Here is a 24955-nt window from a genome sequence, read left to right as displayed (position 1 = left end):
TGCCGGGCGGGCGGCAGCGGCGGCGGCGGCGGCGGCGGCTCCTTCACAGGCGACAACACCTGTCCAACGGCCCTGATCAGTGCTGCAAATCTTATCTCACCTGCTGCCCACCACGCCTCTTCCGTCCAGTAAGCTGCGCTAAGCACTACTAGGCCCCGAGCCGTCTAGAAAAAACACTAAAATGCTTTGCTGCCTTCTGACTTGGCTTGTCGATGAAAAAGAAATCATGCTCCCTTTGCTCCGTCGCCTCAATCGGGCCAGCACGGCCACGCACAGTGGGGCCGAGCTACCCATTCCGGTACCTGCCCATGTGCTCTCGTGAGGCTTACTCCCCCTCCCCCAAGGCACAAGGCACTGGCAAGGCCATGGCTATGGCGGATTCATATATACACAACACCACCACTGGTCCCATCCTCGCTGTATCACCTTCCCGTCCTCATCTCATAAACACCTCGTGCTTCACCTTGCTCCCGCGTCTCCGACTCTGTTTCACCCAGATTGATGATCCAGATTGCTGACGCTCTGGTGCCACAGAGCTACTTGTTTCGAACCCCCTCCGAGCTTCTCGGATACTTTGTCCTGCCAGCCTGCATCCCTGCTATCGCGTGCACCGAGCATGTGGTTTGCAAAGCCCTTCACGTGACTGCCGTTTTTCTTCTTCCGCTTGCACTTGCCCCCAGCTGCGTACATCATCACTATCATCTTGACATACATCCACACTGTGTCCATGCCTCAAGCTGTCAATGTCCCCCCGCAAGACGAACATCGTCAACTTGCTCACTACCTAACTCGCATCCATGACCTGCAACCCGACAATGTTTGCTAACCCATCAGCCCATCCCATCTGCAACGCACAGAACAAGAGATGCCTTTGTTTGCCTCGATTCTCGTACTGTTTGCCTCGACTCTCTCACAAATTCGTCCATCCGTTTTGTCATCTCACCCCACGAAGCGTTTCTTCATGTTTGGGACTTGGCATGAGACTCGGAACGAAACATCTGACAGCACAAACTCCACGCAATTCTGAGTCGATCATGGCCAACAACTTCGTCATCAAGGTCAGAAGCATGTTTTCAATCGCTTCATGTTCCGTTTCTCCTTCGGTATACGAGGAAAACATTCAAAGCTAGGCTCTTAGGCATACCCAGAATTCTGAGTATTTATCTTCCTTGATGCCATGCCATGATTCAGTCATCAGATTTGCAGGTCACTTCTACTCTATTACTACCATTACCAGATATACTCTTACCACACCCTACACCATAATTCGTCTAATCAACAAACAAACACCTTCATCATGCTCTTTTCTACTATCATATGTGCAGCTCTTGCTCAGAGCTTGACAGTCTCCGCCGCGACCATGATGGTCACGGTCGCTGCCAACAACAAGTTTCAGTTCACACCAAACTCCGTCACTGCTCAACCCGGAGATACGGTCGCATTCAACTTTGTCGCTCAGGTACGTCCATCAACACTTTGCTCTTCGCTTTATCAAACGCTAACTGTTACCCTCACAGAACCACAGCGTGGCCTCCTCGACAGCAAACCAGCCCTGCCAACCCGGACCCAATGCCCTCTTCTCCGACTTCCAACCCATCCCCGGTAACCCCAAGGGCAGCCCCAACCCAGCCAACGGCCGTCGCCAGGCTGGCAACACCCCTATGTTCATGGTCCCCATTACCGACAACCAGCCCATCTACGTCTACTGCCCCCAAGCCCAACACTGCCAGCAAGGTATGGTCATGGTTATCAATCCTCCCAACGCTGCTGCCGTTACCCAATACCAAAACGCCGCTGCACAGGCAAACAACAACACCCCCCCCAACGGTGGTGTCAACGGCGGTCAGATGATCAACAGCAATGCTGGAACCAACCCCAAGAATGTCCTCGGTGCCAAGGCTGGTGATGCGGCAAAGGGTAAGGGCAAGAAGGCCGGTGGTGCCGCCGCTGGTCTTGCGGGACTCCTGGGAGGTCTTGGAGGAAACTAGGGTGCGTAATGCATTTGACGGACTTAATTAAAAGAGCTATGATACATGAGTTTGGGACGGATAATGTCTGGGTACATAATGGGTGGGTTAATGGATTGATTTGTATGCGCGGGACGTTTAATACACATAAGATAATAGATAATCCTGAGATAAAACACAAGTTAGTAATGACACACACTTTCGTTAAAAAAATATCAGACACTCGTATTTTCTGCAGTGAACAGCGTGACCATTGCTTTCACCCCGCCAAGCTGAGCAAGTTCGAAGGCAGTTGACTTGTGGCCTGCGGGTTGGGAACAATACTACCAGTTACCCCTGCTCACCCATCTGTAAAAAAACACACACTCACTTCCACTACCATGTCACCAACCATAAGTAGAACAATTGCAAGCCGAACAATACCTAGCATACCCATACAATCCACCATACCTATATCTAACACCCCCAACCTCCCCTCTCCACCTTACTCCCCCTCAATCAATCCAAATCTAATAACACTCATCCTACGAGATATTCGGCTGGCCCGACTCCTCCTTTAATCTTTACAAAATATCCAACTTGGTCACTTCACGGTCGATCTTTCCAACAACCCCCCCCCACATCACCATCAACCTAATCCAACCACTCAACCCAATCATCCCTCAAAATGCCACCCCTCCACCTCCCCTTCCAACCCCACAACACCTCTACCCCGGCTCTTTCCCTCAGCATACCCCGCATCCTCCTTCCATACATTAAACACCTCACCTACGGTTTTCTTACCACCACCATCACCAAACGCATAGACGCTCAGGATAAGCACAAGCACACCGGCGTGTACACGGCACAACGGAATCCACTCGTCGGACCAGGATGTGCGGTTATGTAAATTGTACGTTCTTTTTTTTGGTTTTTTACTATTGCGGCGGGTTAGAATGGTTGAGCTGACTGATGCGATAAAGGTGGATGGATTGTTGGGGGGGGGGGAATGGCGCAGGAAAGATGGATGGAAGATGAAATTGGTATTTTCGGGGGTGGCAATGGGGACATGGATGTGGATGTGGGTTCTGATGAAGGGAGATGAGAGGAGTGGAAAGGGAGATGGGGAGTTTGGTAGTTGATATAGGGCCTTAGAGTACATCACGCAGTACCACCCCAAAAAAGAATAGTGTTAAAGGTACTTCAAAATAAAATAAAAAGTCCTCATTTACACTCTCCCCCATAATCGCATCCTCACATCGCTACACTTTTCAAAAGCTACGCCCTGTCCTATTTGTTGGCTCTTCGTTGCTCTTTTTTTTTGGGGGGGGGGTGTTGCTAGATGTTGATAGTGCTTAAATGCTATACTTATCAGCAACTGTATAAATATACGATATTTAGCTTATATCACTTATCAAAACCTTAAGTTCCTTCTTTAGCATTTTTTTCTTCGCTCGCTCAATTTTTACTGACATCTTGATTATTTGGCTTTTTCTGGTTGCTCTCTCCTCGTCGGTCATCGTGACTGGGCGAGGAGCTCTGTTGGTTTCTATTACGCGTTGGGGCATTGTTGGATTTGAAAGTCGTGGATATTGATGTCACCATGGGTGGGACAACAAGATTAGATGGGAGGAAGGAAACAAGTTATTTGATGATTGACTTTTATGCTTTGCCTAAAGTGCTCTACCTTTACCCTTTCCCTAACCCTCTCACGTAACGTCCATTGAGCCTAATTAATCTGCTCGTCCTTATCACTCGGCGCCCCCTCGAGCTTAAATCCTCCAGGCTCTTTCTTCTGAAACACACCATTCGGATCATACTTGGCCGCAGTCTCCAGCAGCCTCGCCTTGTTCTCCGCGCCATAGCTAGCAATCACATCTTCCGTAGGGCCGGCGTAGTTCATGTAAACGTAGTCTGTGGCTTTTCCTGCGACGAGCGCGGCAGCAGAGGCACGGCGCTTGACTCTCAATGCAAACGCTTGAATGCGCTCGTCGTCGGCGGCGTCGGACCAGCGTAAGTTCATGAGGGCAATGGTTAGAGGGCCGTCGGCCGGGTCCAGGCCGAGCGGGTTACCACCGTTGGAAGTCGTCTTTTGGATGAGTGTGGCGGAGAGGTCCTGGAAGGATATCGACGGGGTGTTGACGCTGGCGTTGGCGATGCTTGTGACCTCTTCGAAGAAAATATCCTTGATGGTACTAATGAGGTTTTGGTCCAGCTTGAAGGTCCAGGTTAGGGATCCTTGTCGGAGACCGTCAGGATCGCTGTTTTTCGTTGAGAGCGCGGCAAGCGTCGTGTTTTCTCCGCTACTCTGAACGATGGTCTTGCGGTCGATTGCATTGTACTCGGCAAGAATAGGGGCGTTGGGGTTTGGCTCAGTGTAGGCCAGATCAAGTTGTGCTGCGTTGCCAAGCTGAGCTCCGCCATAACCAAATGATAAGCCTTGAAAGGCCTTTGGGTCTTTTGCCAAGTTGGTGCTAACGCTGTAGAACGCTTTGATGAGGGCAGGGAAAGCTTCCTTGGTGTAGATTCGTGAGCCTCCAAACAGGAGTGGATTCGCCTTGAAAGCGGCTACAGTGAACTTGGTCACGATACCAAAGTTGCTGCCGCCGCCTCGAAGAGCCCAGAAGAGGTCGGGATACGACGTCTTGCTGACATTGAGGATATCACCGCTCGCCGTGACTACTTCATACGAAATGACGTTGTCGCACGCAAGGCCATACTGACTCGAATAGTAGGAGAGGCCTGGGGCTGCATGTTAGCTCATGTTGAAAATTGTGCTATTATACTGTAAATCCCTACCTCCACCAACAGTGAAACCTCCAACACCAACTGCACCAAACTACATGACAGTTAGCAGAGCATAATTCACCTTTATGGAGCATGTCTTACACGGGCACCAAGGACTTGAATGTTCTCCTTTTCCAGCTTAGAGTACACTTGACCCCATGTCTGGCCGGGCTCCAATACCACACTCTTCTTGTCAGCGGAGACTGTCGTCTTGTTCAACCTCTCAAGGCTGATGGTGACGCCGTTCTGGATGTTGGATGCTCCTGGCACTACCGAGTGTCCACCGCTCCTAGTAGCAATTGGACAACCCGCACGACTGGCAATGAGGAGACCAGCGGATACATCTTGGGCTGTCTCAGGCTTGAAGACACATCCTGGTCTGAAACTCCTCTGCTGAGCGGCCCAGTACGACTGGATGAAGCTCTTATAAGCATCGTCAAGCGGGTAGAGGACCTTGTCTTTGCCGTAGTCTCCCCTCAGCGTACCGCACTTTTGAGCAGTTAGCGCAGCCCAAGAATAGCTGGTTGGTGCAACTTACTGCTAGATAGCAGGGGTTAAATGTGTTAACCCCAATATTTGGCGTACCAGAACCATTGATATCATTAGAATTGATTGGTACTGTTATAAACTTGTCGTCGGCCAACACCAGTGCCGCCAGAGCGGCAACTGAAACAATCGACTTCATACTTGTAACACGCGCGCCAAGGCAAAACCTGACGAGTAAACAAAATGACACTAATGTGACAAGGCCGAGTAGCGTGCAGGATGGCACAGGAAACTGTGGGGTAACAGGGGAGATTCCGCAATGTCCCTGGAATGTTGGAATATCATCACCCTTTTATTCTTTCTAGATTATAACTTCTGGGGAATCACCTGACTGCAAACCTCGGGAACGAGCTCTTGCAGATGTTTTGAGGGCATTGTTTGATTGGACAGTATGATAAATCAGCCTGGAAGGTAAATCAAACCGTCCAGTCTCACGTTTGGCTAGCCCTAGATAGGTACACCTGTGTGACCCAAGGTAAGGGGACGTAGGTAACCAGCTGTTCTGCCGTCATGCTACAGGGGTCAAGGTGCCCGCCGACCTGGTATTCTCTTCGTATCCGGTAGCGAGGAATGCCAACAAGCATCGAATTCAAAGTTTACATCCATACGTCGTTGTGATCTTGAAAGCTTGTGTGCATTTCCGTGCTGATCCGGATGCCTTCCACGAGAAATCGGTCAGCCTCTCATTGTTCACTCTCCGATCGTGAGTAGCTTAAAATTAGACACGCATAGTCAGCCCTAACGCGACAATAATGAGGTGATGACGGAAGAATAAGGCTTGAGTATCGGGCCTACTATAACGTAAGCTGGAAGCGAATTCGGAGGTGCGAATGTATCGGTGCTGTGATGGGATTGTGTCAAACAGGCGGTAGATAGAGGTAGTGTCATAGGAGCTTCGTTGGCTTGAATCGTACAAGCCGAGCCAAGGAAGGAAAGAAGTAGTAGTAGTAGTAGTAGTTGGATGTGCATTCCTGGTGTGGCGTTCAACCAACTCTCACAGCGGAAGTGCGGCACGGCCCTACTGTTAACACCCACCTCCGAAATCCGTGGCGCAACGCTCGGAGCACCATTAATAAGTACTTATGCATCGCGGTCACTTTGAACACCTTGTGTTTCTGGCGGTATGCAAGATCCACTCGACATGTAATTGTCCACACTTTATTGAGGGGTTCCTGGTGTATAGGATAATGCGTAGTTATACCGTTATGTACATGATATTATCACTTCCCAGACCGACTAAAATCTCCTATGCAAAGACCAGTACCAAGTTGCTGCCATTTAAGTCATGCTTCTTGGAAGCTTCTGATCTAGGTCTTGAAGACCATTACCAATGGAGCACGTCAACGTAAGATTCGAGTCCCTCCGAAGTCATGTCTCCAGAGCATCACAGGCTTTCTTCCCCTCAATACCACGCCGAGCCGTGTCTGTTACCCGTGAGAGGAATGCATGAACTTATTGTGCTTGGTCCCCCAGGACTCACCTGTGCCACAACGATCGAAACGATCACATCATGGACTCTAACCACTGAAATACAAGCAATGGTTTGCAATCCCGCACGCTTACACCGCCATCATCCTAGTCTCACTCTTCACAACCGCATGAATCAGAATTCAAATCCGCATCCAGCAGGCAATGGAATCTCGAAATTACTTTCCTTGTGCAGGATTCGTTCTGTGTCTTGTAATGGCGGTATGCTGCATCATCATTGGCACTTTCATGATTCTGTACGAGGTAGGTTGATGACAACAGTAATTACTAAACATGATCATACGGATATCGCTATGTATCTTGAACCCTAACCGGTATACCGCCATTGATATACAGGTGGATATACATTGTAAAACACCAAAACGCCTCGCTCCTACGGAGAGCGAACAACATGCCATTACCAGAGTGCAGCATCTTTGTCAAACCGCACCAGCTCCTTGCCTGCATCTTCGACATCTTTCCTTGCCTTCATGCGCATGTAGAAAATTGGGCAATCTCTTGACGCACAGATGACTTCACAGTGAACACTTCCTTGGCAGCGCTGACATTGCGTCCAAAGACGAGAGAAACGCACCTCGAGCTCACTGACCTTGGTCAAAGTCTTTGTGTATAGCTCGGGAATACGAGGTCGACAATTCTCACAAACTGCGCCGTCCTTTTCGTGTGCGGCGGTAAGAGGCTTCTTGCAGCCCATGCACGTTTGTGTTTTCTTTGCAAACTTCATGAGACCACCCATGGTGGGTGCAGCGACGGAGATGGATCGTGTATGTTCACCTGTGAGGAGCGAGGCTGCTTTCTTTTCGCCTAGGATAGGCTCGAAAATTCTGCCAAGCGGTTTTGCGAGTTGGTTGTCGAGATAGTAACGCGTATCGATGGGTAGGTTGTTCTCAAGAACATAGATTGGGTCTTCAGATTTTTCGAAATTCTTTGCGCCAGTGGCAGCTCTGACCATGACATACGCGACACGGTCACCAAGAGCGGGCGCTGAACCAGCGTCACGTTTCTTCATACGCTCGGCGAGTTCCACGTGTGCCTGCTTGTTGGCGTAACCGCCTTTGCCGTCCTTGTCTTCCTGTTTCGTAAGGGCTTTGGTGATGACTAGATTGGACATATCGATTTTGTTCTGTAAAAGATCTGCAATGGTTTCCTTGACGAATCTGCTTCATGTTAGCGTGGAATATGTTTTCCAAAGCTGGCTGACTTACTCTTGTGCGCCCTCGGGATCTTGGTCGATCAACAACATGCGGAGAGAGGTCTCGATGACGGTTTGAACAAGTCGACAATTGTCACGACGGACCGTCTCGATACCCTTGGTGTCCATCTTATCCCATTTGTTTGGATTCGTCCAGTAAAGGCCAGCATATCGCTTCTTGTTGATGAGGAGATATGGGAAATAAACTTTTTCGAACTCCAGCTTGATGGGTTTGAGAAACTTCGATGTCACGTAGTTTGCCGCCTCTTCGCCCAACTTCATTGCCTCTGCCAATTCAGTGGTACCAAACTTGACCATGACCGAATCGGTATCACCATAGATGACCTCTGCATCGTGCGAGTATCCATTTGCGATATTGTATTTGGCTTCGACTTCAGCCTTGGCTCTTTCAATCATTTGACGCCCGAAACTGGTGGTACTACTGGCGATCGCAAGACAGGGAAGCTTTCCATTAGTAGCACCAGTCAGACCATAGACGGAGTTGGCGGTAACCTTCATAGCCAACTGACGACCGTTGAGCACAGCCTTCTTGAAAGGATCCGTCTCAACCGCTAGTTCCTTCTTTGCTTTCTTACGTGCGCTCAGCAGTTCTTCCAAAATTTCCGTCAAGAGTCCCTTCCGCGTTTTGGCGGTACAGAACATGTCGCCGTTGGGAGTCACGATGTAGTCTTCGTCCTTCTTCATCTTGAGCTTCTCCACAGTCTGTCGGTCCAGCCACGTCGTGTAACATAGGTTGTGGGCTTGCATGATACTAGGGTATAGTGAAGCAAAGTCGAGCGTAGCAACAGGCTCTTTGTAGTAACCACGCTTGGGCTCAATGACAGTCGCACCTTCGTATTGATCGCCGTTGTCACCTTGATTTGGAAGATCCGGAATAACAAGTTGATGCTCGAGAGCCTTCCGGAACAGCTGGCTGATGAAGCGCACTTGTTGTCCTCTGGAGAGAATATAATTGAACGGAACACCTGTAGCCCTAGCCATTTCCGTGTAGTTGACCAGACACATAAGCTTGTCGAGCAGACGTTGAGGAAGGTAGGCATCCTTGAGACAGTATACAGCCAGACGTCTTCGCGAGTTCGAGTCACCGTTGAATAGTTCTGTGATCATGCTGTGGTGTACATCTTCCTTTTGTTCCTTCAGGAAATGGGCGCATACAGAGTTGAGTGTGTAACTTCGAAGCTGATGGTCCCTTTGGACCAGCTGAAGCAAGTCGAGTTGTAGGCGACCGTTGGTGTTGGTGGTTTTGGTATCCCTAGACCCCATCTGCTTGCTGGAGAAGTTTGATGTCTCCACCTTGGACTGGACCGTCTTGAGACGGGACCAATATGGAAACCTTTGGAGCTTCAGATGCTTGGCGCGATCGAGCAAATATGGGAAATCGAAGTTACTGGTGTTGTAGCCAATGATGACATCTGGGTCAACCTCGTCGAGAAAGTCGCGCCACTTCATGAGCATTTCACCCTCATCTTGGAAGGACAAAATCTGTGTCGCAACGATAGGGCTGACTGTGTCTAGACAGAAGACATTCCTAACAAAGGGCTTGTCATCTCCGTATTTTGTAACAACATTCGCAATCTGAATCACAGGGTCCACATTTGCCTCTGGGAAAACACCTTTGCGGCCAGCGCACTCGATATCGAAAGAGAGGATGCGAAGAGGGGCAATCTTTGCCCACTCGCCTTCAGCTTGGTGAGCGATAAGGTCTTCGTAATGTACCTGACCCTCAATCTGGCAGTTGGAGTGTCGGTCTCGTGGGTTGATCATCTTCCACTTGGCGGCAGGGGCTTCGACCCAGCACATACCGGTGACCTTTGTGTCAATCATGAATCGTAGCACATAGGCAATGTTGTCAAATGTGAGGATACCATCTTCTCTGGCCGGCCAGAGTCGCTTGTAGTTGGCATTGCCCTTTTGTACCATCATGCGTACACGGTTGATCAACTTGGGGTCGGTGACAGTGATCTTGAGGTATGGGCTCTTCTGGTTGCCCTGAAAGCGTAGAATGTTTTCTCTCATGTGCATTGTCACTGACGCTATGACAGCGGAGTGCTGATTAAAACTCTTTTGACATTCGGCTTCGAGGAAGATCTTGTAGGGCTCGCAGTCGGCCTGTTGGAAGTTGACGGGCGCAGCGACGTAGAAGTAGTGTTGGAATCCAGTTACGTGGAGGAGTACGGATTGACCAGTCTGTGATATACTTGTTAGCCTTGCTTGATATATGCGTATGGCGGCTTCCTACCTCTGTCACACCAAACAGTTTAACGGTCGTTTTGCCCCCATGGAGCACACCCTCTTCAGCCTCAATTTGCTGGAATACTAGGTTGTTGTTAACCTCGCTGAAGTCATGAGGCAATGGCGGCCGTCGCCATTGCTGGTCCTTTTCAGTGTTTTCCTTCTTGAGGGTCTCCATGTCCTGTGTCATTTTCTCCAATGTCTCCTCAAACTGACTGGGGCCTGGCTGGCTCGAGTTAAACAAGTCTTTGGCCATCCTTCCGGATGCTTTGCTCTTGTTTTTGCCATCCTGGAACTTCAACTTCTTTGCGGAGCGGGGCGATGTCTGTACATTGGTGCGCGTATTAGACGTTTCGGCGAGAGCGCGTTTCGCCGGCGCTCTTGCTACTGTACCCGGCATTTTTGTATATGACCAACGGACACAACACCCGAAAGAGTGGTATATGGTAGTTGGAAAAGAGGGTGTGTTTGTTGTTGGGTCGGGTCGGGTCGAGTGGTTGCGCAAAGTGCCTAGGGGAACGCGAACCGTATACGAGGCGCGAGCGCGTCATCCCTGCTAATTGATTGCCGCCACGCTAGTCATTGCCTACCAACGTGTGCACGTGATGAGAGGCCTCTTATCGTCTTAACCATCTGTTACATTTCTCAATCGATACTTCAGCATCCTATAGGTCAATTGGCAGACATAGCAACCGCATCATACCACTTTTACTGATATCCAAGTGTTTTCTATACTCGTTTTCCTGCAAATCTAATCGAGCTGCTAACCATGACCATGGACGCCAGATAGTGTTGGTGGGCTGGTATGGCTGAACCTTGGATGCTTCAAACCATGTTTACAGCAGATTGACCGTGTATTTCTACATCCACAGCGTCCACTAGGCATATTATGGACGTCAAGATACCCCGCCAAGCGTCCCCACCGGGTACGGGTGTGACCCGCGGCTTTAGGTTATGTCATTAGATCGCAGCTTGATTTTGGCTGTTCCATCTGCCGACTTGAAAACACGTAAAATTCTATCATTATTTTCAACACTCTGGCTCGAACGCGATACGACAGACACAACTTCTGCGCTACCCTCAACATGACTTCCAACAGCAATGACGTTGTCATATCTCCTTTCGAGACTGAAAAGGATTTCAAGCAGGCACAATATTGCTTGTCTGAAGCTTTTGGGCGTCAAGCAAAAGATTCTGTCTGGATGCTGATGAACCCCGGGTGGGATACAGAAGAAGGACAAGCCAAACACGCTAAAAGTTTAATGGAAAAATGGCAGTTCGTCACTACCAACAAAGATGGACTGCCCAATGCCATCTATCTAAAAGCTACCCTTCCCGACCCAGATCAGCCTGGAGAGAGACGAGTTGTTGGTATGGCTATATGGAGGCAACTGTCGTTTGTAGAAGGCTATGGCGATCCTTTCTCCGACGACATGAGTGCATCCCTGAACAACTTCGACGAAACGAAACGACGCTTTGCAACCCAAATGTTCCGCTCGCTTTGGAAACGCCGCATCGCGTATATGCACGAAGTCAGGGAGTCAGGACGCAACCCACCTGCCATTTTTACTTTGGACATATGTGCAGTTGATCCAGCCTACCAACGCCGCGGCATTGCAGCGAAGCTTGTTGAAGTCGGACTTGCTGAAGCGAAGAAGAGAGGCGATCTAGAGTGTACAACTGAGGGCAGTGCTATGGGAAGAATGGTATACCAGAGACTAGGATTCAAGGACGAAGGGACTGGCGATATCCAATATGAGGTGGATGAAGAGTTCAAAACATGGGACAAACCAGCGAACCTCTTCTTGAGGACTCGCGCCTGATAGGATGAACGTATGCTATTGAGTGCTGCTTGAATGAAAGACTGGAGACCCCTTTTGTAAATACGTAGACATTTGGTTTATCACGACAACCCAAAATGACCAATTCCCCTACGGCCATCTCCGTCAACAGCATAAAAAGTGACTCCATCGTTCCTTGCCTCTTGGGGAAGGTGGGATGGTCGGCGCTATGTAGTGGGGCAACCCAAAGCTACCCCACCAGGGTCAATTGTCCAGCGCTATCTCGAATGCAAGATGATGAATTAGCCCAAAACTTCGTTTATTCTCTTCGTCACATTCTACACGAAAGGCCCATTGCTCACTCATCGTATTCCCAGTAATTGACGCGCACAAACGCGTTTTCAATCGCAACCATGCCGATTGTCGACATCCACACCCATGTTTACCCCCCAAAATACATGGAACTTTTGCGCTCGCGCTCAACCGTTCCATATGTTCGCACATTCCCAGACGCCCCGGACTCTGCCCGTCTGATCATCCTGCCAGGCGAAGATGACCCCTCAATGCCGTCCACCTCACGCGGTCGCCCAATTGGCCAAGAATACTATGAGATCAAGGAGAAGATAGCGTTTATGGACCTTCACAAGATTGACAAATCAGTCATTTCGCTGGCGAATCCATGGCTGGACTTTTTACCTGCAGAGGAGGCGGGAGAGGCGGCCAAGAAGATCAACGACGACGTCAACGACCAATGCTCACAATATCCCGGACGACTGTACTTCTTCGGCACACTTCCTCTATCTGCCTCACCTGAGGTTATAACCGCTGAGATTGAGAGATTGAGCACCCTCAAGTACGCTAGGGGTGTTATCATGGGCACGTCGGGTCTGGGACAGGGACTAGATGATGCGGAGCTCGACCCGGTATATGCAGCGCTCGAGAAGCACCAGCAACTTGTTTTCCTACACCCCCACTACGGTCTTCCTGCCTCAGTCTATGGTCCCCGTGCGAGCGAATACGGGCATGTACTGCCATTAGCACTTGGGTTCCCCCTCGAGACCACCATTGCAGTAAGCAGGATGCTCTTGAGCGGAGTCTGGGACCGGTTCACAAAGCTCAGCGTATTGCTTGCGCATTCAGGAGGTACATTGCCGTTTTTGGCTGGAAGGATCGAGTCTTGCATTTTGCATGATGGACATCTGAAGAAGCATGGCAAGACCCAGAATAGGAGAGACGTGTGGGACATACTGAAGACGAACATCTACCTTGATGCAGTCATCTACTCGGAAGTGGGATTGAAGGCAGCACTAGATGCGTCAGGGTCAGACAGGCTGCTTTTCGGTAAGTGATTAAGTTGTTGTATTGCTGCGACGCGAGACTAACAGTGGATAGGTACCGATCACCCGTTCTTCCCGCCGCTTGAAGAAGATGCAAAGGAGTGGCACAGCGTCAACGCGAATTACGGCGCTATATCGAAAGCGTTTGCCACGGATGACAAGAAAGCTCAAGATGTTCTGGGTGGCAACGCAGTCCGGATACTGAGGCTTGACTGATAATTTCACCATCTACAGTGACATTTTCCACGCGAGAGTTATAAGATACCTGGTGTGCAGATGTATTCAAATATTGTAAAGAAATAAAAAATATGGACTCTGATTAGTATCTGAAGCTCGTATTAAAGCGATCCCAACCATGTTCGAACTTGGTTGACTACATTTACATTGCAATAGATAAGAGGGAGCCCATGTCTATGCTTTCACTACTAGCTTAATCACAACATATCTAACCACTCTCATGCCGTCTTCTCCTCAGCAATCTCCACCAACTCCTCAAAAAGCATCATCATCCACTTCTCCTCACTCTTAGTCGTCGCACTAACAACCCGAATGAGATATCTCCCCCCAATCACCGAACTAGTCAAAAAGAAATCCCCCTTACTATTCACCCTCTCATACACCTCCTTTGTCCGCTGATTAACCATCTCAGCATACTGCGCCTCAGCATCACCCTGGAACGCATTCTGCAGCGCCCCATGCCTCGGATCCGGGCGATTCGCCGCACTCCCATCTTGCGCACCAGTCTCCACCTTTGGCTTAATCTGAAAAGTCACGAGCCCAAACGCCGCCTCAGTCTCCACCTTGAAAAGATCTTTCCGTCCGTCCAGCAAACTCTGGAAATACACACCCAACTCAATATGCTTGCGTATAAACGCCCTCAGACCCGAGACTCCGTAGCTCCGGAGCACAAACCACACTTTCAAGCTACGAAACCGGCGACCCAGCGGAATCTGCCAGTCGCGGTAATCAGTCACGAGACCCTGATCTGAGTGCGGATTCCGCAGGTAACTCGGGGTAATGGAATAGGTATCCATGAGATCTTTCCGCTTCTTAATAAAGAAAGCAGAGCAGTCAAAGTTCACGAGAAGCCACTTGTGCAGATTGAAATTGAACGAGTCAAACGATGCAATTGGGGGGCATAGATGCTGGTATTCGGGACAGACGAGCGCGGAACCGGCGTATGCAGCGTCGACGTGAATCCAGAGGTCGGGGTACTCTTTCGCGAGCTGCGCGATGCCGGCAAGATCATCGATGGCGCAGGTACCCGTGCTGCCGAGGGTGATAGTGAAGTAAAACGGCTCGAGGCCTTTTGCGCGGCAGGCTTCGATTGTGCCGCGGAGTGCGGCGGCGGTGACACTGTAATTTGATTCTTTCGGTGCGGGAACGGTGCGGAACCGGGTTCCTGCAATGATTGCTGCTTTTTGGGTTGAAGAATGCGCGTGTTCGGAACCGAGGGCTACGAGTTTGCTGCGGATATCTGCTGCGGCATCGAGTCTTTCTTCGCCCTCGGGCATGTCGCCGAGCTTGCGGCGGATAATGCGTTCGCGGGCGGCGACGAGCGCGGTGAGGACGACTTCGCTCGCGGTGCCTTGGATGATGCCGCCGCCTTCGCCGTCGCTGAGGAAGTCACTGGGTAGAGCGATGAGCTTGGCGACCCAGTCCATGACGACGGTTTCGAGCTCGGTGATGGCAGGCGAGCAGACCCAGTTGAAGGCTGCGGCGTTAAAGGCTCCGCTGTACATTTCACCGAGCATGCCTTCGAAGGAGGAATTGCAGGGGAAGAATGCCATGAATTTGGGTGATTGCCAGTGCGTGAGACCCGGCATGATTACGCGGTCGATGTCTGCTTGGATGGCTTCCCATGGCTCGCCTTCCTCTGGGGTTGAGGATGGGAGGAGAGGGCGGAGATAGCCTGGTTTGACAGCGGGCAGGACTGGTCGTTCCTCTAATGTGTCATAGTATTGTGCAACTAATTGATGTCAATCACGGCTGTAGATGAAGACTGATATGCGTACTTTCGTCAATGGCTCCTTTCGCCGCCTTTCGGAACTGTGAGGAATCCATCGTGGGGTAGACTGGACGGTCTGATAAAATATGACAACGGAAGCAGAAACAACAACAGAAAAAGATTCAGATGCCGCTTCTTATATCGAGAAGTATCTATCAGAAATAGGCTAGAGAGTTGTAGGGAATTCCGCCAACATGTGGATATCAGTCAATTAGTGATGTGAAGTACTCGAATGCCGATGTCGGTAATTCCGCGCTAATTACCGCAAAAGGTTAAATCCTCGAAATGCGGAATTGTAGCCACATGCGAGATGGGCGTAGGGCGTACGACTAGGCTCAGTGTGTGAGTTCATGCTCTAGGCTCCAGTAGTTGTACCAGCTGAACGACATGGCTATGAGTCTTAGGTCATGTTACGAGAAAAAAACGCTCTCGAGATAATGACAAGACAGCGTGAAATACGTAGCTGCTCTGCATGGCCACATGCTGATTTTCGCAAGTATCAAATGATATTCGGGTATACCTATGCGCCTTGCTGAAACTAACATTTCGCAACCGTTCCTAATGTTCTTCATCATCATACCATTAATACCGTTTGCCAACCTCGACACCAAGGTTTTCGTCCGGATTCGCAAAGCCACGTGCCCGAGGCGTAGACTTGCCGGTCACGTCCTGAGGAGCCTCGCCCTTGTAGTCCCATCCACCGTCTTGGGTGAAGAAATCGACTTCGTCTATGATATCCCAAACAATGTCTTCAGCAATCTGCTCCTTGTATCGTTCACCAATAGCACGGAGTCTGCGACCCTCTGGGACGCGTTGCTCGACTGTCTCTCCATTTTCCATCTGTGTGTCTTGCTCTCGCTGCTTGACCATCTCCTCGGGTGGACACCAGAAGTCTGGTCCGAAGTTGACCTGAGCGACACCCCCATTGAACAGCGAGATAGCTGGGAAGTAGCCTACCATGCCATCGTCAAAGCCTGGACGCGCACCAGCCTTGATTGCCTCGACTGATGGCATACTTGCTGGGGGAAGGAAGGCTAGAAGATTTTCAAATGCAATGCCCACTTCCTGCCCGTTCTTGTAGACTTTGATGTGCGAATGTGGCAGCGATCGCACACTGACGTCTTCATGGTTTGGCGAAGGATGTATCTTAGGAACGGGGCCGCGGTCGTGATAGGCCTCAACCATCTTAGTGACCTGGTAGTCCAGTTGCTCAAAGTAAAAGTTGCCTTTGTAGGGAACTGGTATACGGTCGCGGATGATGTCGATAGGCCGGTCGAATGGATCTTGATTGCTGACGGTATCAAATCCGTCTCCTAGATCTACGGCCGGGTTGTAGATGCCCTCAACAACTTTGCGGTGCATAGATATGGAGGGTAGTTGGATCTCGAGGCCGATGACGTCGCCTTCTTGAACATGCTGATCTACAACATACTCGACAGGCATAGGCTTGCCGTGGGGTGGCCTGGCCTTCATGTGCTTGCTCTTGGCATTCTTTGGTAGCGGCTTAAAAATCTTGGAGGCGCGTGATCGGTGTTGGGCTTCAAAGCGTGCGTCAGTGATGCCATAGCTGTAGCCATCGAAACCAACAGGTGCGTCTAGAGGCGCCTCTCTCCGTGCCCAACCCATGCGTACATGTGGGCCAGGTTTGGTCTCGCCGGTGTTTGGGTCAACGGGATCTTTGGGGCCATGCTCGGGTATGCCACGCAGAACCTTGACCTCGTAGTATATTCTGCCTTCTCTTGCAACTACATTGCCTCTGCCCATGCGCCAGCCCTTTTCTTGGGAAACAATGGTAGCACTGTTATCGAAGTGGAACCATCGGTCACAGTCCTCATGGCTCATCCTCGGCCCGTACGGCCTGGAGTCGCTCTGGCGGTAGTACTGCTTGTGACGAAAAAGCGGATCGGCGACACAGTGCGTGTACTTGTAGCCCCTCTTGTTCCAGGCAATGTCATGCGGCTTTTTGAGCTCTGTCACTCCGTCTGGCGCATACATGGGATTCGGCTCGTGGGAGAGCAGGGTGCTGTCCTTGGGGGCTTCATAGTCGGACGGCCTGGGCTCGGGAATCGAATACCTCATAGGTGAATCGGCTGTCGACCGCTCTTTCTTCGACTTTGTGCTAGTATTGGCATTTGGAGTACCCTGACGCGCCGAAGCTGAAGCCTCACGCTTCTTGATCGTCTCGCGCTTCTCTCGCTGCTCGCGTGCTGGCGCCTTTGGTCTTGGACGCGCCGCAGGATCGGGGTTGGGGTTGAGGGGAGACGAGACGGCGGGCGCATTGTCTCCCTCAATCGGGCGCCGCATTGGGGGCACGATTGTGGGAGTGTTCGAGCGTGAGGGAGGGTGTGAATCGGACATGGTGGAAACAATGTAGAGGCGCAATTGCGGTGTCGTCAATCCAAGTCGCGACTATGGGCGAGTGGAGACGTGCAGCTCCTACGGCGGGCCGTTTAGACGCAAAAGTCGAACCCCCACCAAATTTTTGGTTCCGCCGCCGCTGCAACTTTTCTAAATTTCCACAAGCCGACTCGCCAATAGCACGCCGAGTAATATTCCGCCATTCTGCAAAGACTTCAGTCTCTTTCACAGTGTCCTCCTCTGCGACTCGACAGAATCAACCCATCATGCCAAAAGCACCCAAATCGCCTGGCGCGCGCGACCAGCGACACAACCCTCTAGCCGAAGAATATGCGCCCTCAGACCCGTGGAAAAACAAGGCGCAAAAGCGACAGAAGCGCAGCAAGGGCGACAAGGACGAGGAAGACGAGCAAAAATATGTAGACTCCAAAAGCTCGCGCAAAATCTTGGAGATTGGACGAGAGCTGGAAGAGGAGGATGCACGAGAAACCATGGCCAAGAGACCACAAGAGGCCAATCCTGCCTTTGATTTTGAGACGCGCATGGGAGAAGATGACATGGTCGAGGGGGATGTAGTGCACGCAGAGGATGACGACGAAGCGTGGGGAGACGACGATGAGGAGGTCGAGGAGGTTGAGATTGATGCGAATGACTTGGCAGCATGGAATAAGTTCATCCCAACTGACGACAACCCAATTGTATGGCCTGGCGAAGAAGCGCAACCTTCAGGGCCAGGCACAGACCTGGCTGCACTCATTCTCGAGAAGATTGCGGCACACGAGGCCGGAGGCGAAGTGCAACACCCAGAGATTCAAGGCGGTGGTGCTCCAGAAGACGCCATTGAACTACCCGCCAAGGTTGTGGAAGGTACGATATACGATCTACATTTTCCGTCACATTGCTAAGTATACACAGTGTACTCCAAGATCGGCCTCATCCTGAGCCGCTACAAGAGCGGCAAGCTACCTAAGCCCTTCAAGATCCTCCCTACAATCCCCGCCTGGGAAACCCTCGTCGCCATTACCCGTCCTGACGACTGGACCCCCAACGCAACCTACGCAGCAACCCGCATCTTCATCTCCGCAAAGCCTCAAACCGCCCAAATCTTCCTCAATACCATCCTCCTCCCACTCGTCCAACAAAACATCCGCGAAACCCACAAGCTAAACGTGCACTTGTACAACGCGCTGAAGAAGGCCCTCTACAAGCCCTCCGCCTTCTTCAAGGGTATCGTCTTCCCCATGCTCACAGACATCTCCTGCACGCAACGCGACGCCGTCATCGTCGCCTCGGTCGTGTCCAAAATCTCCGTCCCCGTCCTCCATTCTGCCGCCGCCCTGCACCGCCTCTGCGAGATCGCCGCCGAGCAAATGTCCTCAGACCCTGACGCCGCAGGCCCCTGCAACATCTTCATCAAGACTCTCCTCGAGAAAAAATACGCTCTACCTTACAAAGTCATCGACGCCCTCGTCTTCCACTTTCTTCGTTTCCGCGGTGTAGGCGCCAGTAGTGCGGATGCCATGGATACGGAATCCGTAGCTGGCGACTTGGGAAACACGGGCAAGTTGCCGGTGATTTGGCATCAGTGTTTGCTCGCGTTTGCGCAGAGGTACAGAAACGACATCACGGAGGATCAAAGGGAGGCGTTGCTGGACTTGCTGCTTACGAGGGGTCACCGGAGTATTAGTGCGGAGGTACGGAGGGAGTTGCTGCAGGGCAGGGGCAGAGGCGTCATGATTGAGCAGCCGAGTGTGGGCGTTGATGGTGATGATACTATGATGGGTGTTGATGCTTAAAGAAACATCTCGCATCTTTTCGTTTCTGTTGGGTTAACGACAAAGTCTTTACGAGCATTTTCATGGCGTTTTTTCTATGGGAGTTGACAGGAAAATCAGAGCCTCTGCGGAAGCTTGACATGTTTTTTTTAGTTCTGCCTTTCCTGGGTAAAAGGGTCTTTTTTTTTAAATGAACAATGGATATTTTATTCTTTAGATTTGTGGTTTCCCCTTTTATTCGGTCTTGATTTCCGCAGACCGCTTGTAAAAAGCGACATACCCCTTGATCTTATTCATGCTCTCCAGCGGCTCTGGGTAGTACCAAGCTGCATCCTTGACTTCGGTCTTGTTGGTCGTGATGGTGTAGTAGCTTGCTTCGCCCTTGTATGGGCAATGCGTTTTTGTGCTTGTAGGGGTGAAGTGGGATTCTTTTATGGCGCTTGGTGGGAACTGTGTAATGGGGGAAAGAAGGATAACGTTAGTTTAGGGGGTTTTGTTATGAGTGGTAGAGGGAGACGAACGTAGATGTTTCCGTCGACGACTTCGTAGGAGTCTGTTTCGGCGACTAGGACGCCGTTTACGGTTGCGGTTGCGTGGGGCATGTTGGAAGGACTTGTACTTGGGAGATTTGGGAGATGGCGATGTATGATGTTTCCAAAGTAAGACAGCTGTGAATTTATATGCTACTGGGACCTATTGCTTTTGCTTGACATCCGCAGCGTCCGCTACATGTGTTGTATTATGAATCCTGGGGCCTAAACTGTATCGAGTAGTCTGCGAGCGGGGGTAGAGGGATGGTCATCGTCATCATTTCTAGTATTCTTGCTTGGCGTTTCCCAGCTTATAGCTACATACACGTGCATACATGTTAGTTTGTTGAGACATGATTCAAGGTAGAATCTATCAAGTAGGTTTACCATGGTACATGTATTGCTTGTGTTGTGTAGTTAGTAGTGCCAAGAGCGATGCACTTGTACTTAAGTACCGCGTCTTGAACGCGTTGCAAATGTACCACCGGTAAATTTATTGAATGTAATTGCATTGAAAAGGAATGGCAGACCCCACTGGCGGCCAGGGGACAATGGCCGTAGTCCACAAAATTCTTGCTTCGTTTTGGCCCACCCGACGGAATGCAGGGCGTTGAGGCTGACAGACAGCGCAGCCGCCGAGGACACAGTCCAACCCTACCCTTCCCGGTGGGAAATGCTGCTCGGCAATCTGCCACCGGGCCAGCGGAGTCGCACGACATGGCGCGCTGAACAAAACACGAGAAAAGGAAATGCTGGGTGGCTTGTCGCCATGGAAGATTTCGGGTTGATCAAAGTTGCCTTTGGGGCGTGTAGGAGGGGGGAGGAGAGAGGGCCGGCGGCGGGACGCAAGCGAGACCGGATCCGCAGGCTCGATTCGACTGCAAAGAACGCGGGATTAAGGATGGGATGGGATGGGATGGGACGAGGGACGAAAATAATTCCCAAGGCCTAGAAGCAGCAATTGTTCGCGCGGGAGGGTGGGCGTGTGAATGCGTGGGCGCGGGCAGCAAATGATGTGATTGGGACGACAGGCTTATCTTTTGGCGCACAAGCAAAGGGCCAGTGCGAGGCGACTCGGTACGCCGGTCGTTCGTCATCGCTAAGAAAAAGTTGACTCCCAGGGCACCACCACAAGTCATTATCATCAGCGCCTTGCCCGCCCCTCGCCCTCCGCTGCCCTTTCTTCAATCCTTATCCCCTTCTCATCCTGCAATTGACTCTGTGGCCTCTTGCCACGGTCTCTCTGCATTTTCCAATGGCGCCCGCAATGAGACCTCTCGCCGCTGCCAATGTTCTGTCGCAGGTACAGCAGGCCGGACGCAGGACCTTCACCACCAACCGCCCGTCACTCATCGCCAGCAGAGCGCGATGGACGCCCCGCCCTACCCAGAACCAGATTGTCTTGCGCCAGTCTGTCCGCCAGCAGTCAACTGGAAGCGCCCCCAAGCCCAAGCGGTTCCGCCTTCTACGCTGGTCGTATCGCCTCACCCAGCTCTCCGCCCTTGCCGGCCTAGCATACATCGGATACGGCATTTACGAGACTCGCAACCCCGCTGACCAGCCGCCGCCCGACCCCAACAAGAAGACTCTTGTCGTCCTTGGTGAGTAGCCTGCCGATGTAACACCATCTGGGCAGCGAGCACCTGACTGACCATGCCGAACAGGTACCGGCTGGGGCTCCGTCTCCCTGCTCAAGAAGCTCGACACGGAAAACTACAATGTCGTCGTCGTCTCGCCCCGAAACTACTTCCTCTTCACCCCGCTTCTCCCTTCCTGCACCGTCGGTACCATTGAGCACCGCTCTATTATGGAGCCCATCCGTAACTTCCTGCGCCACAAGAAGGCTCAGGTCAAGTACTACGAGGCAGAGGCCACCAAGATTGACTACGAAAAGAAGGTCGTCTACATCAGCGACGACTCGGATATCAAGGGCGATGTCTCCAAGACCGAGGTTCCCTTTGACATGCTGGTTGTTGGTGTCGGTGCTGAGAACGCCACTTTTGGTACGCTGGTTGCTGTGTCAAGCCCGACTATTGGCTAACAATTGACTTAGGTATCCCTGGTGTCAAGGAACACGGTCTTTTCTTGAAGGAGGTTGGCGATGCCCAGCGCATCCGAAACCGTATCATGGATTGCTGCGAGACGGCTACATTCAAGGATCAGTCTGAAGAGGAGAAGAAGCGTCTGCTTCACATGGTCGTTGTCGGTGGTGGTCCCACTGGTGTCGAGTTTGCCGGAGAACTCCAGGACTTCTTCCACTCGGATCTGAAGAAGTGGTTGCCTGAGATCCAGGACAACTTCAAGGTTACCCTCGTCGAGGCGCTTCCCAACGTCCTTCCCATGTTCTCCAAGCAGCTCATCGACTACACGGAGAAGACATTCAAGGAGGAGACCATCGATATCCGCACAAAGACCATGGTCAAGAACGTAACGGACAAGTACATTGAGGCTGAGTCGACCGGCCCTGATGGAAAGAAGCAGCTCGAGAGGATCCCATACGGTCTCCTTGTCTGGGCCACCGGTAACGCTCTCCGTCCCATTGTCAAGGACTTGATCAACCAGATCCCCGCTCAAAAAGACTCGCGCCGTGGTCTTGCCGTCAACGAGTACCTTGTTGTCAAGGGTACCGAGAACGTCTGGGCCGTTGGTGACTGCGCCGTCGCCAATTACGCCCCTACTGCTCAGGTTGCCGCTCAAGAGGGTGCTTTCCTCGCCCGCATGTTCAACAACATGGCCAAGACTGCTGAGATCGAGGGTCAGCTTGCCGAGCTGTCCGTTGCCCAAGAAAAGGCTCCCGGCAAGGAGGCTCGCGACAAGGTCTTTGGTGAGATCAAGGCTCTGCAGCAAAGACTGAGGAGAATCAAGTCGATTGGTCCATTTGAGTACTCTCACCAGGGTTCGCTGGCCTACATCGGCTCCGAGAAGGCTGTTGCCGATATCTCATGGTTTGCGGGCAACATTGCTTCGGGTGGTACCATTACCTACATTTTCTGGCGCTCTGCCTATCTCAGCATGTGCTTCAGCACCCGCAACAGGATATTGGTCATGCTTGACTGGGCAAAGGCCAAGATCTTTGGCCGTGACGTCTCGCGTGTTTAGAGCTGCTGAGCGGTCTAACGTCGAAACGTTGTTGTTTTTTTCTCTTTCTTCTCGCACAAAAAAAAAGCAGGATTGCCATGCTGTATAGACACATTCACACATACACACACATACGTCACCTCCCGGCTTTCTCTGTACGATTACAAGTAGTCATGTCTTTGTATAAGGGTGTGATACCTAGGTAGTAGTGGCGGGTTTTCCGGGGTGTCCTCTGGGTTTCTGGCTGCTTAGACAAATTACCGTTTTTCTTCTTCTTCATCATCTCTCATGTTTTGCTTGATCTCGGCGTTTTCCCTTTTTCCCTTCTTGACTCTATTCTGTCTTAAATTTTCTTTTCTTTCAGTTAGCACATCTGTAGTTGTAGCTTTAGACATATTCATCATCGGAATGGTAGAGTCTTATTCTCACAAAGACAAAGGAGTCGTTGCTGATTAGACGTGATAAAGAACGGTGCAAAATTTGCTTGTAAAAATGCATACTTGCAAAATGCTACTTGCTCTCTTTCTATCGAATGTATATAAGAAGTTATCATGCCAAAGTCATTTCCCCATGTAAATGGTGTAATCCCCCATGAAAAAAAAACGCCTACGAAAAGATGCATGAATGCAAGATAAAACAATATGCCTCTTGAAGATGTGAAGAAAAAACCCGTCAAGTCCAACATTGCTTGTGATGCTCGACGTAAAAAAGAAAAAAAGAAAGGCAGACAAACTATGCACTACGTTCTCGTATCTCTACCTGGGACTACCCACGGCGCCATAACTCCTGGGACTAGCATGCCTACTAGTCCCCAACAACGCCCTGGCCTCATCCAACGCATTGCCCCGTCCTTTGATCGGGATACTCTGACTACTGCTACTTTGACTACTCCCCACACTACCCGCCGGACTAGCATCGCGGGGCGAATCCATAGGCGTAACAGCGCGACTAACATTGGGAGTAGCAGCGACACTAACAGCCGGGGCCCAACCCCTCATCCACCCACTGACGCGCCTCCAATGCAGACTCTTACGGATGAGCTTGCCATTCTCGTCAATGGTAATGACGACCTCGTCGTCACGCGGGAACTGGGAGCGACCACGCGGGGGTACTGCGTCGTCGAAGAACCAGAACTGGAGGCCTACGGCTGCATCCATGAGGAGGACGCCTGCGGCTCCGAGGAAAAAGGGGGAGGCACGGAGGATCCAGTTTTCACGGTTGCTACCTTGGGGGTCGACCCAACCGGCGCCTTCACCCGGGGCGAAGTCGCGCCAGGCACAGGGGTTTGTGGCGAGGGAGGAGGAGTAGAAGAGGTTGCCGAAGAAGGCGGCAGCGAAGAGGGCGGGGGAGAGGCCGGCGGTGGATTTGCGGACTTGGTTCATGTAGAGTTGGGGGAGGCGGGAGCCCAGGTACAGAAAGGTGCTCATCCAGGAGAAGATTTTGCCGGCGAGGGCGGTGCTGTCGGTGGATGTGATTGTGATTGTGGTGGTGGTTGTAGTGTGGGCGATGCTACGGGGACGGGCGAGACCGGGAGCGAAAGGCGAGATTGGCCTTGCGATTGTGGGGTTTGTGAGGACGGCGATGAGGAGGGTTATGTAGATGATTGTTTTGGGCGAGGGCATGGGTGGGCTTGAGGCTGCTACGCGGCGGATGTGTGGGTTTGGCGATGCGCTTGACGGAGGTGTGCCTTGCCATGATTCTTTGGCTGGGTTTGGAGACCGCGCAAAGTTGGGGATCCTGAAGACGTCCTTTTGGTTTGATTGTGGTACGTCCTGCGGAGTGCTTCCCTTGGTGTTGTCTTTTTTATCCGCAGTACTCGCTGGCTTGCCTATACCCATGCCTTCCAAAACTTGGTGCATAGAACCACCTGCTCCTG

The 24955-nt window shown here is 51.3% G+C and overlaps 9 protein-coding genes across 9 annotated transcripts; 4 read left to right on the top strand and 5 right to left on the bottom strand.

Annotated features, from left to right (window-relative positions):
• Positions 1 to 1297: 1297 nt before the first annotated feature.
• Positions 1298 to 1766, top strand: COCCADRAFT_42378 (uncharacterized protein; the record flags this gene model as incomplete). Its single annotated transcript, XM_007717086.1, has 2 exons — positions 1298 to 1459; positions 1518 to 1766. Coding segments are annotated over 2 exons (411 nt in total), but the record flags the coding sequence as incomplete, so codon positions are not given.
• Positions 1767 to 3675: 1909 nt separating this feature from the next.
• COCCADRAFT_103992 (uncharacterized protein) lies at positions 3676 to 5222 on the bottom strand (the record flags this gene model as incomplete). The annotated part of the gene is made up of 3 exons (XM_007717085.1): positions 3676 to 4688; positions 4746 to 4785; positions 4836 to 5222. Coding segments are annotated over 3 exons (1440 nt in total), but the record flags the coding sequence as incomplete, so codon positions are not given.
• A 6075-nt stretch (positions 5223 to 11297) lies between these two features.
• On the top strand, positions 11298 to 13546 carry COCCADRAFT_39355 (uncharacterized protein; the record flags this gene model as incomplete). Its single annotated transcript, XM_007717084.1, has 4 exons — positions 11298 to 11972; positions 12104 to 12263; positions 12504 to 13334; positions 13386 to 13546. 4 exons carry the CDS (start codon positions 11298 to 11300, stop codon positions 13544 to 13546), a joined length of 1827 nt encoding a protein of 608 aa, XP_007715274.1.
• A 239-nt stretch (positions 13547 to 13785) lies between these two features.
• COCCADRAFT_103948 (uncharacterized protein) lies at positions 13786 to 15394 on the bottom strand (the record flags this gene model as incomplete). The annotated part of the gene is made up of 2 exons (XM_007717083.1): positions 13786 to 15299; positions 15346 to 15394. The coding sequence occupies 2 exons, from the start codon at positions 15392 to 15394 to the stop codon at positions 13786 to 13788; spliced, it is 1563 nt and encodes a 520-aa protein (XP_007715273.1).
• A 526-nt stretch (positions 15395 to 15920) lies between these two features.
• COCCADRAFT_103915 (uncharacterized protein) lies at positions 15921 to 17696 on the bottom strand (the record flags this gene model as incomplete). Its single annotated transcript, XM_007717082.1, has 1 exon — positions 15921 to 17696. The coding sequence occupies one exon, from the start codon at positions 17694 to 17696 to the stop codon at positions 15921 to 15923; it is 1776 nt and encodes a 591-aa protein (XP_007715272.1).
• Positions 17697 to 17962: 266 nt separating this feature from the next.
• On the top strand, positions 17963 to 19492 carry COCCADRAFT_39352 (uncharacterized protein; the record flags this gene model as incomplete). Its single annotated transcript, XM_007717081.1, has 2 exons — positions 17963 to 18563; positions 18612 to 19492. The coding sequence occupies 2 exons, from the start codon at positions 17963 to 17965 to the stop codon at positions 19490 to 19492; spliced, it is 1482 nt and encodes a 493-aa protein (XP_007715271.1).
• A 213-nt stretch (positions 19493 to 19705) lies between these two features.
• Positions 19706 to 20073, bottom strand: COCCADRAFT_103916 (uncharacterized protein; the record flags this gene model as incomplete). Its single annotated transcript, XM_007717080.1, has 2 exons — positions 19706 to 19921; positions 19993 to 20073. 2 exons carry the CDS (start codon positions 20071 to 20073, stop codon positions 19706 to 19708), a joined length of 297 nt encoding a protein of 98 aa, XP_007715270.1.
• Positions 20074 to 21256: 1183 nt separating this feature from the next.
• On the top strand, positions 21257 to 23100 carry COCCADRAFT_103981 (uncharacterized protein; the record flags this gene model as incomplete). The annotated part of the gene is made up of 3 exons (XM_007717079.1): positions 21257 to 21602; positions 21666 to 22004; positions 22055 to 23100. The coding sequence occupies 3 exons, from the start codon at positions 21257 to 21259 to the stop codon at positions 23098 to 23100; spliced, it is 1731 nt and encodes a 576-aa protein (XP_007715269.1).
• Positions 23101 to 23834: 734 nt separating this feature from the next.
• COCCADRAFT_103909 (uncharacterized protein) lies at positions 23835 to 24938 on the bottom strand (the record flags this gene model as incomplete). Its single annotated transcript, XM_007717078.1, has 1 exon — positions 23835 to 24938. One exon carries the CDS (start codon positions 24936 to 24938, stop codon positions 23835 to 23837), a length of 1104 nt encoding a protein of 367 aa, XP_007715268.1.
• Positions 24939 to 24955: the final 17 nt, after the last annotated feature.

Source organism: Bipolaris zeicola (genome assembly GCF_000523435.1).
Source record: "Bipolaris zeicola 26-R-13 unplaced genomic scaffold scaffold_164, whole genome shotgun sequence".
In the NCBI taxonomy this organism is placed as follows: domain Eukaryota; kingdom Fungi; phylum Ascomycota; class Dothideomycetes; order Pleosporales; family Pleosporaceae; genus Bipolaris; species Bipolaris zeicola.
The sequence above is the reverse complement of the archived record's forward strand: the minus strand, read 5'-3'. Positions and strand labels throughout refer to the sequence as shown.